Source organism: Mobula birostris, chromosome 14, assembly GCF_030028105.1.
Source record: "Mobula birostris isolate sMobBir1 chromosome 14, sMobBir1.hap1, whole genome shotgun sequence".
Lineage (NCBI taxonomy): Eukaryota > Metazoa > Chordata > Chondrichthyes > Myliobatiformes > Myliobatidae > Mobula > Mobula birostris.
Genome location: NC_092383.1, coordinates 4,727,611 through 4,745,027, shown reverse-complemented (window position 1 = coordinate 4,745,027; position 17,417 = coordinate 4,727,611). Strand labels below are relative to the sequence as shown.

Sequence of the window (17,417 nt, the reverse complement as noted above, 5' to 3'; positions counted from 1 at the left end):
TTAACTATGGCTTGTACATCGAAGCATACAGTGAAATGCGCCGTTTGCGTTGACAACCAACACTCCCAAGGATGCGTCGGGGGCAGCCCGCAAGTGTTGCCACACATTCTGGCGCCAGTACAGCCTGCCCACAATGGTCAGCAGGACAAGACAGGACACAACGAGCAACAGAACAACAACAGCAAAACAAATCCTGCCTCCCCCTCCCATCCACTCATACCTACTCAGCCCTCCAACCCCAGGACAGACAATCCTCCGCCTTGGGCAGAGGCAGACTAAAACCACACGTTCGTCGTGATGCGTCGCTGCAATGACTTCTCTAGCTGTACTTCCAGCAATTGCAGTTTATTTGCAAAGAACTGCAGGCAATCCCCAGGTTATGATAGGGTTCCATTCTAGAGAACTGTTTGTAACCTAAGCTGGTCAGGAGTTGGAAACGAACACGGGAGAGGGTCACAGAGATGGCGGTCAGGGGAGAGCAAGCAGGCACAGGAAAAACTACTGCCGGCCAGCTTCAGTGAGCAAATGAGTGAGTCTGCTCTGTGCTCCCAGCTCCGTTCATCTCCACCCAGCCCCTGGCTGTTGCTGCACGAGGGGTGAGGTGTGGAGATAAGAGAAAGCACACAGAAATGCCTCATTTCCCACCCAGGAGATTCCTGCAGCATCCATCCCGCTGGTCTCTCAAATATGTGCGAGGTTTCCATAAGTCGGGCGTTCGTAACCCGGGGACGACCTGTACGTGCTGTTCTCCTCGCTATCAAGAAACCTCTGAAAACTGAAGGTCCACAATGCCCAAGAGTGCCAAAGCTTTAGGGCGTCAGAGAGAGTTTAATGGAGACAGGTAGGCGATGCCAAGCCCAAGCTCAAAAAGCCCACAGATCAGAGGAGGGAGAGGGCACCACGCTTCTGGAGTCTCAGGAAAGCAGCAGGATAGAGAAATATCACAAAGCTGAGACAGTGATGAGATAAAGGAGCTTGTTGGAAGGCGAGAGGAAATGTGGCCTGAGAAGGGAAAGAAAAGAGGGGGAAAATAACACGACTACAAAAGCAAAGTGAAATATGAAACAGTGGATTTGGATGTAGAATTGTGATTTTTCTTGCAGTTTAACTTTCCAATGCTTGCTTGTAATTCAATATCATTACCTATACACATGAAATTGTTCAGTGAATTTTCCAGTAATTACAGTACAATTACTTCAGTGTTTTTCGAGAAACTTAGTTTTCAGGAGCAGATGTCACACCACTTGAATCTGGCTGTTTGATAGGTTCATAGTTATCAGTGGAATTCTGTTATATCTATGAGATGACTGACTACTTTTTAGTCTGTTTTTTTCCCATTCTCTTGGCATTTCTTCGCGTTCTCTCTTGTACCACTTAATAAAATGATAAGCAACTAGTTTTATGCCTCATCCTTGACTTCTGAAGAAGCTTTGGATCACAAAAGCTTCCGACTGTGGAGAAAATGTCAGGGCTGATAAAAAAACCTGGCTCACATCTGCTAATCTTTAGCACAGATTACTCAGATTTCAGAAAAGTACAGCAACTGAGCCATGAGCTCCAAAATGACGCATTAAGCGATGACATAAAAACAAATATAAATATTAATTACTACAAGTAAAATATATTAAAGATCAGCTTTATTTGTCACATGTACACGGAAACATACAGTGAAATGAGTCATTTGCATCAACAACCAACACAGCCCAAGGACGTGTCGGGGCAGCCTGCAAGTGTTGTCATGATTCTTGCACCAACAGAGCACGTCACAGCTCACCCACCCCAACCTGTACGTCTTTGGAATCCACTTTATTATCTGCCCGCACTTTCTCTGTAAAACTTTATTCTGCATTCTGCTATTGTTCTTCCTTTGTACGACCTCAATGCACTAATGTGATGGAATTGTCTGTACGATAAAGCAACACCAACTCCGAAATATAGGTCCTGACATCCAAATGCCCAGCTCATGTCTTCCCAAACAGAGCCTCGGAAGGTCAGTGAGGCCCTGGCGGGCAAAGGGAATGCTTTGAAGATAACATCAAAATCAGCCTGAAGAAATTCAACATTACATCTAAAAACTGAGAAGACACTGCCCTCAATAGATCCACCTGGAGGAAATCTGTTCAAGAAGGAGCTGTGCTACATGAGAAAAACCTCCAGGGAACTGCACAGAACAAGCGACAGCTGTGAAGGGAGAGACTGAACAACTAACAGACCCAACCACTGACCACGGCCACCACTTACTCTTCTCCACACTGCACTGGAATGTGTGGATCCCAGATAGATCTGTACAGCCACCAGACCCACCAGTAGACAACCCCCAAGGAGAACATCACGCTTGACTTGAGTAATTGCACTGCTACTACTAAAGGCAAAGATAATTATCAATCATATCCCACAAATTAGTTTTTTTTTAAACAAAGAGCACTGCCTGATCTTAAAATTACTAACCGTGAACTGCGCGCTCATTTATAAGAAAATTACAGTAAAATTCTTCACATATAATTAAATACAGAGCCAAATCTTAAGATTGCTTTCATTCATTTAGAATCAATTTAATACGTTGTGGCTATAAAAGACATTTAGCAAATTGTGCGGCACCATGCAAATGGAAAAAGGGAAGAACATGAAATAATAGCCCGATTTGCATTAAACAGCGTGAATGGATTCGGGGAGAATTAAAATGCTTTTACTTACAACTGACAGCATGTCAGAAGTGCTTGAAGTGAAAATTAGAAGATTAAAGGCCATTAAGTGAAGTGAATAGGAATTTGTACAAAAATATGCAAAATATGGATGAAAACAATGAGTCAGGCGTTTTACTGTCGGTGACACTGCATCAAGGAATACATTTTCCACACAGGTACACAATTGTTCTACAGCTCACTTAACATAGAATGTAGGACATTACAGTACAATACAGGCCCTTCAGCCCATAATGACGTGCTGACCTTTTAACCTACTGTAAGATCAACCTAATCCTTCCCTCCTACAGAGCCCTCCATTTTCCTATGCTGATTAGGAGTCTCTTAAATGCCTCCACCACCACCCCTGGGAGGGCTTTCAGTGCACCCACCAGTCCTGTGGAAAGAACTAACCTCTGATATCACCCTGTTAAAATTATGCCCCCTTGTATTACCCACTTCTGCTCTTCTGACTATCCATTCGATCTGTGCCTCTTATTATTTTGGACTCATCTATCAAGTCGCCTCTCATCTTCCTTTGATCTAAAGAGAAAAGTCGAGCTCGCTCAACCTTTCCACATAAGACATGGTCTCAAATCCAGGCGGCATCCTAGTAAATCTCCTCTGCACCCTCTCTAAAGTTCCCACATCCTTCCTACAATGAGGTGACCAGAACTAAACACAATCCCAGGGACAACGCCCCAAAGCCCTGCTTCTCCTCCAATACCTACATCCCAATGCACTCCTCACAATAAACTTAAAACCTTCTAAACTCCTCGCCCACATCAAATTCTACATAGAGGGGACATGCAGAGGATGTTTTCTATGGTGGGGGAAGTCTACAAACAGAGGACAAAAGCCTCAGAATAGAGGGGTCGTCCATTTAGAACAGAGGCAAGGAGGAATTTCTTCAGCCGGAGGGTGGTGAGCTTGTGGAATTCGCTGCCACAGTTGGCTGTGGAGGCCAAGTTAGTGGGTGTATCTAAAATGGCAGTTGATAAGATTCTTGATTGGAGGGGGTGTCGAAGACTACGGGAAGAAGGCTGGAGAATGGGGTTGGGGGGGGATAATAAATAAGCCAAGCTGGAATGGCAAAATAGACCAGATGGGCCAAATGGTCTCATTCTGCTCCTATGTCTTATGGTCTGCAATGCTGAAGGAACTCAGATCAGGCAGCATCTATGGAAAAGGATAAACATTTGCCATTTCGGGCCGAGACTCTTCATCAGGACTGGAGAGAAAGGCAGCAGAAGCCAGAATAAGGTGGCGGGGAGAGCAGGAAGGACTACAAACTGGCAAGTAATAGGTGAAAGCCAGCGAGGGGGAAGGGGTGATGAAGTGAGAAGCTGGGAGGTGATAGGTAGAAAAGACAAAGGCCTGAAGGAGGAGGAATCTGACAGGAGAGGACAGTGAACCATGGGAGAATGGGAAGGGCAAGGGGTACCAGAGTGAGGTGATGAAGAAGTGAAGAGAAGGGGTAAGAGGGAAGCCAGAATGGAATAGACAATAGGTACAGTAGGCCATTCAGCCCTTCGAGCCAGCACCGCCATTCACTGTGATCATGGCTGATCATCCACAATCAGTACCCTGTTCCTGCCTTCTCCCCATATCCCTTGACTCCGCTATCATTAACAGCTCTGTCTAACTCTTTCTTGAAAGCATCCAGAGAATTGGCCTCCACTGCCTTCTGAGGCAGAGCATTCCACAGATCCACAACTCTCTGGGTGAAAAAGTTTTTCCTCAACTCCGTTCTAAATGGCCTACCCCTTATTCTCAAATTGTGGCCTCTGGTTCTGGACTCCCCCAACATCAGGAACATGTTTCCTGTCTCTAGCATGTCCAATCCCTTAATAATCTTATATGTTTCAATCAGATCCCCTCTCATCCTTCTAAATTCCAGTGTATACAAGCCCAGTGGCTCCAATCTTTTAACCTATGACAGTCCCGCCATCCCAGAAATTAACCTCGTGAATGGAAAAAGAGAAGGGGGAGAGGGGAGAGATTGCCATACATTACACGAATCAAAGCTCATGCTGAATATGAGGTGATTCTCCTTCAAGCTGAGGGGGGCCTCATTGTGGCAGTAGAAGAGGCCATGGACCGACATGTCAGAATGAGAATGGGGAGTCGAATTTAAATGGTTGGCCTTTTTTCTTTCTTATCCTCCTTGATGCCAATTTCTTCAACCCTACGGCATCTGTGCTACTTAAGACTGGTTCACCTTAATCACATGTTAATTGTTGCATCACTGATATCCATATGCCTTCAGAAGCCCTGCTCAAAGTTCCAGAATTCTCTCTCTAAACCTGTCAGTCTCTACCAATTCTCCCCATGAAAAATTAACTCCTTAATAAACCTGTTGACAATTTTCCTTTATCCCTTTGTAGATCAGTGTTAAATGTTGTGTAACAAGGTTCCTGCGACACACCCAACCATATTTTTTTTACTCAAATTCAGATTACCGGTGACACACCTGGTTCAGTTGTTTCTGAAGTCCGCTCACCCTCTCCAGGAAGATCTTCTGCTCGTGATGGAGTTTCTTCAACTTTCCCTTGAGGTCCTCATTTTCACTCTGAAGCTCCTGGGGATAATTAGATTAAAAAAAAAGAAATTTATCCATACAGTGGGTCTGGGGCTGGGCGAGTAGGCGTCACATGGGAAAGAACTGGATTTGGCATTTACTCATTGCTGGGCTCCACCATGGCTAGTTTTAACATGCCAGAAAAAGGCCGGCCATGTCATAAAGGATCCCACCCAACCTGCTCATAGACTGTTTGTCCCACTCCCATCGGGAGGCGGCTACGCAGAATCAACACCAGGACCACCAGACTCCAAAGCAGTTACTCACCTCCACCCACAAACCCACCCCCACCACATTTACATCACCTGGCAACACTACCTGCATACAATCAGTCACTGTATATAACAGTTACTTGTTTTGTAGGATTGTTTTTAAAGTTATAGTGCCATTTTGGTTTTTTAAATTGTATTTTTTATGCTTGCTTTTTTTTTAATATGCCGCATCAGATCCAGAGTTTTTAAAAAAAAATCATTTTGTTATCATTTACACTCGTGCACTGAAGAATAACCAAAAAAAAACAACCTTGAATCTGAAGCAGAGAATTGGTTGAGGTTGGTTCCATTCTTGGAGTCAATCTCCTACTCAAATAAAGAGAGAGACAAGTGTGCTGGGATCTAGAGCAAAATAAATCAAATTGATAGAGGAACTCAACGTGGTCAGGCCACACCTCGGGTGGCCGAGACCCTGCATCAGGACTGAGAATTGTGACGCCAAACCAAGCTATCGGACGATTGATGGTAATTAGAGAGTAAGAGAGACAATGGAGAAACATTCAAAATGCTAATAAGAGAGGAGAGCAGAATTAACAGAAAAGAAACACAATTCAGAATATTGACAGACCGGTTACTTTGAACCTGAACTGTTTGAAGTTTGATGGACAGGTGATACCCCAGCAGGGGGATAAAAAGAGCAGGTTCGCTAAGGTACGCGACACACTATGAGATCATGAGATAACGAGACCCTGGAAAGAGCGGTGTGCCCCCACAAGTTGGTAGGAGTTTGGGGGTCCGGTTCGTGGGAACCGACCATAGACTCACAGGGTGAGAAGGTACAATCGGCGGGAACCTGGTGTGTGTGTCCGCCCTTGCCTGGGTGCCGGGTTCACCACGGAAGAACGGTCATATCCGGAACGGAGGGGTCACAGTCGGTGACCACAGTGGGATAGAAGACATAAAAGGGTCCGCCCGAAAACCAATTGCGAAGACATCAAAGGCCTGCCTGAATCAAATTGCATCCCCCTCCCTCTCTCTCTCTCCAACGGCACAACAGCGATTACTGCGAACTGTACTAAGCTGAACTGAACTCTGCGTCACTTAAGTCTGATCATCTTACCCCTAGACTGCGATAGAGCTTGGTTTGATTCCTATTATCCTAGTTCTGTGTACATGTGTGTATTATCATTGCTAACCTGTTGCATTTATATCCTTACGATTAGAGTACTGCATTACTTATTTCTTTAATAAAACTTTATTAGTTCCTAGTAATCCAGACTCCAACCAGTGGTCCATTTCTGCTGGTTTGGCAACCCAGTTACGGGGTACGTAACAGAATGTACAGGTGAGATAGCCATCATCTCCTTACGGCACTTGTGCGCTGCCCTTAGCACATCCTCAGATTTTGTTGGCTGTCAACACAAAACGATGCATCCTGTACACGTAATAAATGAATGAATCTAACTATCTATCTGAAGAGGTGAGGCAGGAACTGGGGAGGAAGAGGTGAATGCACTTGAGGAGCTAGTGGGCAGATGGAGCCAAGTATGGGAGATTGAGACCAAAACGGGGAAGCAACAGGTGGGGCTAACAGAGGGCTGCAGATGATGGAATCGGACTGGAAAGTGTTAAGTGGGACCAGATAAGAAGTTTGGCATCTCTGTCTCCCTCTTACCAAGTCTTATTGAGGCATTGTAGAAAGTTTTCTGTCTGGATGCTAACGGCTTGGTATGGTAACTGCCCTGGAGATGGCCACAGGAGAGATGTGGATATCACGGAAAGCAGCCTCCCCTCCATGGATACTGCCTGAGGAAAGCGGCCAGAATAATCGAAGACCCCACTAACCCTGGCCAATCTCTCGTCTCCCCTCGTCCATCAGGCAAAAGACCCAGAAGCCCGTACCACCAGGGTCTACGACAGCTTCTATCCCATGGATATCAGACTTGAATTCCTTATCTTATTCCAGCTGGATGCACTGTGTAATGATTTGATCTGCATGCTAATGGCTAGGTGGGGGTTGGGGAGGAGATTGGGGACTCACGTTCAAGGACTCTGCAACTCACGGTCTCAGCGTTATTTACTGATCTATTATTATACTTTATTTGCACAGTTAAGTCTTTTGCACATTGATTGCCACTCTGTGCTAATGTATAGTTTTCCATTGATTCTATCGTCCTGTGAATGCCTGCAAGAAAATGAATCACAAGGTAGCATATGGTGACATATACGTACTTTGAAAATAAATTTACTTTCAACTTTTAATGGGTCAAGTGTGTGGGTCCGCCCTTCCTCACCACCCCAAGAAGCTGTTCAGCTCACTGAAATCGCGCCCCCCCCCCCGCCCACCCTGTGAACTGTAATTTTGCTTACAAAAATGTTGGCTGTTCACAGAAGGCAGTAACATAATCATACCTGTATAGTGTGCTGCTCCTTCTGACTGGATAGCAAACTGGTTCCAGCTGGATGATGTCTTGCGTCTAACTTCTGCAGCATTTCGGCAGCCTGTCAAAGTGATTTTTAAAAAAAATATAAAACCACGTTTAAGGAAAACAAGATTGCAGTCACTTTCTTCAAATACACCATTTTCCAGTGTTGAGACAAACAGGGTAGCATATAGTTCAGTGCAACGTTTTTTTGGAATCAGCTGTAACACTGGGGCTCAATTCTCCCTGCTATCCATGAGAAACACATGCAAAGTGCTGGAGGAACTCAGCAAGTCAGGCAGCATCGATGGAGATTAATAAACAGTCGACGATTCAGGCCAAAGCCGAAATGTCCACTGTCTAATCACTTCCATAGATGCTGCCCGACTTACTAAGTTCCTCCAGCACTGTATGTGTGTTGCTTTGGATTTCCAGCGTCGGCAGAATTCCTCGCGTTTACGCTGTCTGTAAGGAGTTTGTACGTTCCCCCCGCGACCGTGCGGCTTTACTCCGGATGCCCCGGTTTCCTCCCACAGTCCAAAGACTGAGTTAGGATGAGTAAGTTGTGGTCCTGCCATACTGGCACCAGAAACGTGGCAACACTTGCAGGCTGCCCCCAGCACAACCTCCGACTGTGTTGGTCACTGACTCAAATGACACATCCCACTGTATGCTTTGATGCACTTGCGACAAATCAAACTCATCTTTAAGCAGGTTTTCAGCTGGCGTGCACTGATTTATGTGAGACAGGACAGTGAGAGGACTCAGTAATATAATATTCAGATAACATTTTACATGGCCTTTCCCCTGGTCTATCTCAATGATGAATCAGTGCTGCAACAGGAGATTAGGTATTGATAATTATAGTTCTGGTTGCAAGCCGAGAACAGATGCTGTGCAGATGATGTGTCATCCAAGCCTTTTTTTCTTCCATATATGCTACTGTCTCTGTACTCCACGTTTATATTTAAGGTGAGAGGAAGGAGTTTTAAGGGAGATTTGAGGGGAAACTTTATTTTTGCACAGAGTGACTGATACTTGGAACTTGCTGCCAGGGGAAATGGAGGTATCAGATACAATAACTGGAATGAAGAGATATTTAGAGAGACATTTAAAACTGCAATGCATAAGAATGTGGTCCTAATAGGGACCAATGGGATTAATGTAGTTGGGCAGAAGGGTTGGGATGGACATAGTGGGCTGAATGGCCTGTTTTTCTTCTATCAAACTTTGACTCATTGGAATCTATTTCTAAGGTGCAGTATCAGGGCATTCAGAGAGAAACAAGATGACTGGGCAGGGTCTCACTAACCCTTTATACCTTCTAAATTTGTAACTAGCAGGGGGTATTAAGAGAGAGAGTCAGTGGAAGTATCATTCTGGCTTTTCAGAAGGACTTTGATCAGATATCATACAATAGACTCATCATTATGTGCAGTGTCGTACAATCAGGAGTTTATCTCTATTGTAGAAGAAGTACATTTAAGAGTCTTATATTATGGTGGGAACCAGATCCACTCATAGCCATCCTTGGAGCAACAAGCTCCCTATCTTCAGCCAATATGTATGAAAAAATGGCTGAATTATTTGGAATGGTGATTGCCAAGAAGTTAATCCTGCAAATGTGGGAAATGGACTCTGTGCCTACGTACGATCTGTGGCTGAGAGAACTGGCAAATACTTTACATTTGGAGAGACTGAGACTATGTAATGAGGATGGAGGGGACATCTTTGAAAGGATATGGGGCCCTGTATTGGACTTTCTCACGGGGTGAGGACTGAGGTTTTCTGGTGCGGTGCACCTCTGCTGTGTATGTTTACTTTTGCCTTTATATTTTTCTCCCTTTTGCTGCTCAATATTTAATTTGATTTTGTTATGGTCGTGGTTTTTGTGGATGTGCTTTTTTTGTGGGGTTTTTTTTGTTTGTTTGTAATAAATAAAAATAAAAATAAATAATTTAAGAGTCTTATGATAGCAGGATAGTAGCTTTCATTGAGTCTGGTGGCACATGTTCCCAACATTTTGTGTCTTTGTCCAACGGGAGGAGGGAAGACGATAAGAACTGGGGTGGGAGAACGTGTTCATTATGTTGGCTGGTCATCTGAGCAGTGAAATTGTCAACGTCATCGTAATCATCATTATGTGCCGTCAACACACATCAAAGTTGCTGGTGAACTCAGCAGGCCAGGCAGCATCTCTAGGAAGAGGTACAGTCGACGTTTCAGGCCGAGACCCTTCGTCAGGACTAACTGAAGGAAGAGTTAGTAAGAGATTTATGTGCTGTGTTGTTTGATGTCATCATTATGTGCCGTGTCGCCTGAGTGGGTGATCACGGTCTTTCCATGACCATGATTGTTTTTGGCAAATTTTTTCTACAGGCCTGGTTTGCCATTGCTTTCTTCTGGGCAGTGTCTTTACAAGATGGGTGACCCCCAGCCATTATCAATACTCTTCAGAGATTATCTGCCTGGCGTCAGTGGTTGCATAACCAGGACTTGTGATGTGCACCGGCTGCTCATACCTGCTCCCATGGCTTCACGTGACCCTGATCGGGATGGGGGTGGGGGGGGGGTTAAGCAGGTGCTACACCTTGCCCGAGGGTGACCTGTGGGCTAGCAGAGGGAAGGAGCACCTTCGGTAGCGACCCCGCCACCCAGCAGTAGACTCCTGAGCAAAATTAAAGTTTGTGACGTTTTGGGTCGTCAGAAAATAGAGTGGGAAAGAGCAGCTCATTCTCGGGGTAGCATTAGTTAAAACAGCTGCACACCACAGGAACCACTGCTAGCCCTCAACTTCAGAGAGTCAGACAAAACAGCACAGAAAGAGGCCATTTGATCCATCTGGTCTGTGACAAGCTGTCAGCTTCTGAGTTGATATGTTCCTTTACATAATCCTGCAGTGCTGGAAGCCTCTTGGTCAGTGCTTTCAATAGTAGTGGTGTTGACACTGAGCTGTGGGGTTAGGCATCGCTGAGGATTACAGTAACCTCAGTGTTAAGGACTTGGTATTCTACTGGCTCTCCATTTCCATCCAAGAATGTAATTTCTTCATTGATAACGGATGGACGGAGAGACACGCAAGGGCAAGGACTGTGAGTCTGCAGATAGTGCTCACGTTTGACAGCACTTCCAACTGGTGCCCCTTCTCCTCCCCTTTCACCCATGGTCCACTCCACTCTCCTGTCAGACTCCTTCTTCTTCAGCCCTTTGCCTTCACCACCCATCATCTCCCAGCTTCTTACTTCACCCCCTGTCCCCACCCACCTATCTATCTTCCCCATCACTCAGTCTCACCTACCACCATCTAGTTTATATTCCTCCCCCCCACCTTATTCTGCCTTCCTTTCTGGTCCTGATGAAGTCTTGGCTCAAAACTTTACTCCTTTCCATAGATCAGGGGTCCCCAGCCTTTTTTATGCCATGGACCAATCCCACTAAGCGAGGGGTCCGTGAACCCCAGGGTGGGAACCCCTGTCATAGACGCTGCCTGAGCTGCCCCACCATTTTGTGGCGTTGCTGAGGATCCACACAAGTTTTCGGAAAACCACGATGCTCATGAGCACCTTTCCAGAACTGCCAGAGGAGCAGACCCCAGAACAACAGAACTGGAGCAGATCTGGTCCATTTAACTTTGCCCATGTCATCCGAGACCCCGGAAGAACTGTGCAGGCTGACATGTGGCAGCCTGTGAAACGGAAGGGACTGGAATCGGGAGCAACAACCTACTGGATGAACTCAGCATGTCGAGCAGCATCTGTGGGGAGGAATAAAGGGGTGGCATTTCCGGTCAGATTGCGTTGCAGACTTTCAACCTGAAACGTCGACAGTGCCTTTCCTTCCACAGATGCGGTTCGATACACTGAGCTTCCCCAGCTGATGGTGTACCAGATGACAAGAGGCACAGATCGAGTGGAAAGCCAGAAACTTTTTCCCAAGGTGGAAATGGATAACATTTTAAGGTACGGGGGGTAGATATCAGAGGTAAGGTTTTTTTTTACACAGAGAGTGGTGAGTGGAAGTGGAGGATACATCAGCTCCCACTTTGTCACAATGGTTCTCTCAAGTGATGCTATGTCTTAGTTTGGAGAAAATTAGAAGTCGAACCTTTGAACCTTTATTTGATTATGAGAAAAGATGGGGCTCGTTTGCTCGTTATTATCATTTGAGCTAATTGATATAATTTTTCCATGATCTAATTGTAAATTTTTTAGCATATTTTCTTTTCTTGCTGATGGCTTGATGTTTATTTTTTAGAAGTTTTTTGTATGACGCATGACTCCAGGGTTGTACACCTAATGGGTTCTTTTTTTTCTCACTTTTCTGCTTAGTAGGTACTTTTTTTTTTAAATCACAAAATTTTTTTCAATCTTTAAGATAATGTCTTTTTTGAGACATTGTAAGTGTTGCTACTTCAATGCACTCATGTTATTTCTTATAACAATGAAAAGATTTGATAAGAAAGAGAGTGGTGAATGCCTGGAACGCCCTGCCGGGGGTGATGGTAAAGGCAGATACAGTATGGACTACTAAGAAGCTCTTAGACAGACACACGTATGATAGAGAATATCATACATATTCTATGTACTGTATATGTAGGAGGGAAAGGTTAGACTGGTTTTAAGAGGATAAAGGCTTGGCACATCACGGGTTGAAGGGCCAGAGTTCTGCTGTAATGTTCTATAGTTTGTTGTGGGACTGGCTTCACTGCTGATGTTAATTACACTGCCTTAAATCTTCCAGTCATCCTGTGTGGGAACTCCCTGGCTTCTCCTCAGCTTGGAGATCGACGGAGACGTTTTGGGACCATCGCCTCTTCCCAAGAACCTGGCAATGACCTTGCACAATATTTACCAAGATAGCTATTCATTTGATCATGCCTTTCTAAAATCAGATTGAAATGCAGTCATCTTTCCTGTCTGCCTTCCTCTCCTGCATACTCAAATTTCCCCGTGTTATCTCTGAAAACAACAGGAGAGGCTGCGCATCGAACTGCTAAATGAGAGCTTAGTTGTCAGCTGTAATTACCTACAGATGGGACATTCCTGCAACAAGTTTCATCAGGAACCAATTTTCAGGTGAAGTGGCTTACTGCTGGACAATTACCAGGACAAAAATATTTGCAGCTGCAGAAGGTAATCTTTAGAAAACCACTAGGTATCCAAGAGAGGTGGCTGGTATCATTCAGATTGGTAAAATTAATTCATACAAGCATCATAGTGGCAAAGCAGGTGTATGGATCAGAACAACACAATGCTGAAGGGACTCAGCAGATCAGGCAGCATCTCTGGAGTGGGAATAAATATTCGATGTTCCAGGCCAAGTGTCTTCCTGGTGATTGGAAAGGAAGGGGATGATGCCGGAATCACCTCTTCTTGGTGCCTCTCCTTCCCTTTCTCCTATGGTCTACAGTCCTCTCCTATCAGGTTGCTTCATCTCCAGCCCTTTACCTTTCCAATCCACCTGGCTTCACCTATCATCTTCCAACTATCCTCCTTCCCCTCCCCTCTCCCACCATACCTTTTTATCCTGGCATTCCCCCCCCCCCACCGCCCCTTTTCCAGTCCTGATGAAGGGCCTCAGCCCAAAATGTCGACTATTTATTCACTTCCATAGATGCTGTTTGGTCTGCTGAGTTCCTCCAGCATTTTGTGTGTGCCGCTCTGGATTTCCAGCATCTGCAGACTCTCCTGTGTTTATAATTTGAATCAGAATTTTTTTTTTAATTCACTTGACATGCAAGTGATTTAAACCACATCCACCGAGATGCAACACAGAGCGTCATAGGAAGTCATTCCTGCCTGTGGCCATCAAACTTTACAACAACTCCCTTGGAGGGTCAGACACCCTGAGCCCATAGGCTGGTCCTGGACTTGTTTCCTGGCATAATTTACACATTACTATTTAACTATTTATGGTTCTATTAACATTTAATTATTTATGGTGCAACTGTAACGAAAACCAATTTCCCCCGGGATCAATAAAGTATGACTATGACTATTTGACATATGTCATGTTGTTGCAGAAATAAGTGCAATACATGGAATAAATTTGATGCTACAATGGGCTCAGTACGGTGGCATAGTAGCTAGCACAACGCTTTTACAGTACCAGAAATCCAGGTTCAACTCCCACCGTTGTCAGGAAGTTTGTACCTTCTCCCCGTGTCCGCGTGGGTTTCCTCCGGGTGCTCCGGTTTCCTCCCACAGTCCAAAGACACACCAGTCGGTAGCTCAATTAGTCATTGCAAATTAACCTGTGATTAGGCTAGGGTTAAAACCGGGGGCAGGGGGCACAGCTCAAATGGCTGGAAGGGCCCTTTCCATGCTGTCCCTCAATAAACAAACAGAAATTTATAAAAAATTTTAAAAAAGCAGTGGAAAAAGTGAGCAAAATAGTGAGGTAGTGAACGTAGACTAATGATCAATTCAGAAATCTGACGGCAGAGGGGAAGAAGCTGTTCCTGAATCATTGTTTGTGTGTCTTCAGGTTCTTGTACCTCCTCCCTGATGGCAGCAATGAGAAGGGGGCACGACCTGGGTGATGGGGGTCCTTATTGATGGATGCTGCCTTTTGAAGATGCCCTCGATGGCGGGGAGGCGAGTGCCCACGACGGCAGTGGTGTTCACTCACGGTCCCAGCAACCTGGATCTCCAGAGCTGTCTGCGTGGAGTTGGAAAGTCTTGTCCGTGACATCGTAGGCTCTGGGCTCCCCCCACATCCCAAAAGTGAGTGGGTCAGCGGACTAAGCAGCAGGCGTGAATTGTCTATCGTGGAGATGGCCGAGGATGTGAGGGTTAAAGAGGGTGCAGAGGAGATTTACCAGAACACTGCCTGGATTACACAGCACGTCCTCAGGATAGTTTGAGTGAGCTAAGGCTTTTCGCGCTGGAGTGGAGGAGGATGAGAGGTGACTTGATCGAGGTGTACAGGGTAAGAGGCATCGATCGAGTGGAGAGGCAGAGTCTTTTTCCCAAGGTGGAAATGGCTAATATGAGGTGGTATAATTTTAAGGTGGTTGGAGGAAAGTACAGCGGGGGGGGGGGGTTCTGTCAGAGGGTCCCCCCCCACACACACACACACACACACACACACACACACACACACAGAGTGGTGGGTGAATGGAACACCCTGCCTGAGGCAGGCACACTTGGAACTTCTAAGAGACTCTAAGATAAGACCATGGATGAAAGGAAAATGGAGGGTTATGTGGGAGGGAAGACTTAGATCAGGGGTGGCCAACCTTTTACATTCCATGCATCAACTTTTTTCACGCATGAGTTCAGATGCACCATACTCTTGTACCCCCACAATTCCTGTAAAAATATGTTATTATAGAACTCATGAGTGAAAAAAAATCGCATCTGAACTCATGCGTGAAAAAATTGACGCATGGAATGTAAAAGGTTGGCCACCCCTGCCTTAGGTTGGTCATAGAGCAGATTAAAGTGTTGGCACGACATCATGAGCCGAAGGACCTGTACTGTGCTGTACTGTTCTATGTTCTATGTGCACAGAGACTAGCTTTTAACATCCGGATTTATTTAATTACTTGTATTTAAATTTCCGTGTTGCTCTAGTGGAACATGAATTGGTACCTCAGAGTGAATATTCCTGCACCCCAGCACCAGTTGCTGAATCAAAAATTAGAGAGTGATAACTGTGCACCAGTGGATGCAATCAAAACCCATCCACTGCACTCCCCCCTGAGCGGCTGGATCCCCCCGTGCCTCCCCGCCGAGCGTCTGGATCCCCCGTGCCCCGCCCCCGGGCATTTGGAGGAGGACTGGATCAGACAGGAAGGGAGGGGTAAGCAGGTGGGGGGGGGTGGAAAGCGTAGGACACAGTTGTGGGGGGAGGAAAGGTGCCAGATTGGGGACGAGAAGGGCACGGAGACAGCAAGGAGGGACAGCGGGACACAACTGAGGCTGAGGAGGGCAAAGGAAGAGTTGTGAGCAAAAGCATGCGAGTCTGAGTCCTTTGTACAGTTAGAGTCCACAGGAAATTCAAAGAGCCCAGTCTCCAATCGCCTTAGACTGTTCTATCTGGACCAAGAAATCTCTCAGTTCCTTCTCAGCATAAAGCTTTAACTCATGTGGAACAGCCACTCCACGTTAACAGATTAACCACACACAAGCACCATCCGCTCATCAGTTCCATGGATGTGCTGAGAGTTAATTCAGCAAACAAAAAGAACCAGAATTAGAACAGGAAGTACTCAGCAAGTCAGGCAGCATCTGTGGAGAGAGAGACCGAGTTAACTCAACTTAGCCTGAAATGCCATCTGTTTCCCTCTCCACAGATGCTGCCTGACCAGCACTTTCTTTTTTTAATTTCATATTTCCGAAAGGTATGACCATATTACTTTTCAAGTCTTACCTGTGACGGTGGGTGTAATTTCACACTTGATTCTCTCACTGTGGAGAAAAGAAAAGGCAAAATATCAACAGTACAATTATGAACACCAAGTTCAAAGTCAATTTATTATCAAAGCACGTACACATCACCATATACAAGCCCGAGATCCATTTTCTTACAGGCATTCACAGTAAATACAAGGAACGCAATAGAATCAGTGAAAGACCGCACCCGACAGGACAGACCCAACAATGTGCAAAGGAGTACAAATACAAGGGGAAAATAATAATAGTAATCATAAATAAACAACGAATATCAATAACATGAGATGAAGACTTCTTGAAAGTGAGTCCATAGGGTGTGGGAACAGTTCAGTGATGGGGCTAGTGAAGTTATCCCGACTGGTGGTTCAGGGGGAATAACTGAACCAGGAATAGTTATTCCCCTTCATCCATAACAACTATCGCAGTCATAGTTACTGCAAACTATTCCTTCTGCCATATTCCGTTTCTCTTTTTCTTGAGGGAACAGGGATTTTGCAAGGAAATGGAATGGACAGGGACTGTGGCAAAGTAATTGTGAACACCTTAGTAACCGGTGTCCATGGCAACACAATACATCTGGGGTCATTTGTGTATCAGTCCACACAACAAACATCCCGGAGCTGTGACTTCTTCCATCCAGAAAGACATGGCAGGTACACACGGAAGTCTCCTCCATGCGACAGCCCCACTTGATACGGAGCTCAGGGGGCAGTGACTCTTAAGGGTGAAGACTGGAGGTCAGCGAGTCAAGGTTGGAGGACTAGGGTCTGCAAGTCTGGGGCCATGGTCAGGAGGTCAGAGGCCTGCAGCTGGAAGTGAGTGTGAGTGTGCTTGTGTGTAAGTGAGAGAAAGGGGTTTATTTTGTTGCTGTTGTACGTTGGCTGCCTATTGTTCTATTGAATAGGCTACGATGGCTCTGGAATGTGCAGCCAACACTCGAGGTCTGTCCACAGTCATACCACCCTCAGAGCAAATTTCCCCCTCAGGTTCCCTCTAAATATTTCACCTTCCATCCTAAACCTATGACCTAGAGTTCTATTCTCATCAACCCTGAGGGGGGAGAAACCTGCACGTGATCACCCCTCATAATTTTGTATACCTGCACGATCTCTCCTCATTTT

At 45.5% G+C, this 17,417-nt stretch overlaps 1 protein-coding gene across 6 annotated transcripts in view; it reads right to left on the bottom strand.

Moving 5' to 3' along the window:
- LOC140209664 (uveal autoantigen with coiled-coil domains and ankyrin repeats protein-like) overlaps positions 1–17,417 on the bottom strand; it is a 186,839-nt gene that overhangs the window by 30,177 nt on the left and 139,245 nt on the right. For all 6 annotated transcript variants that reach the window (XM_072278014.1, XM_072278016.1, XM_072278018.1 and 3 more), the window contains exons 9-11: positions 16,274–16,311; positions 7,887–7,976; positions 5,155–5,262 (exon numbers count right to left, since the gene is read on the bottom strand). In XM_072278014.1, coding sequence (XP_072134115.1) covers positions 5,155–5,262; positions 7,887–7,976; positions 16,274–16,311 — 236 coding nt within the window. The remainder of the gene's footprint in view (positions 1–5,154; positions 5,263–7,886; positions 7,977–16,273; positions 16,312–17,417) is intronic.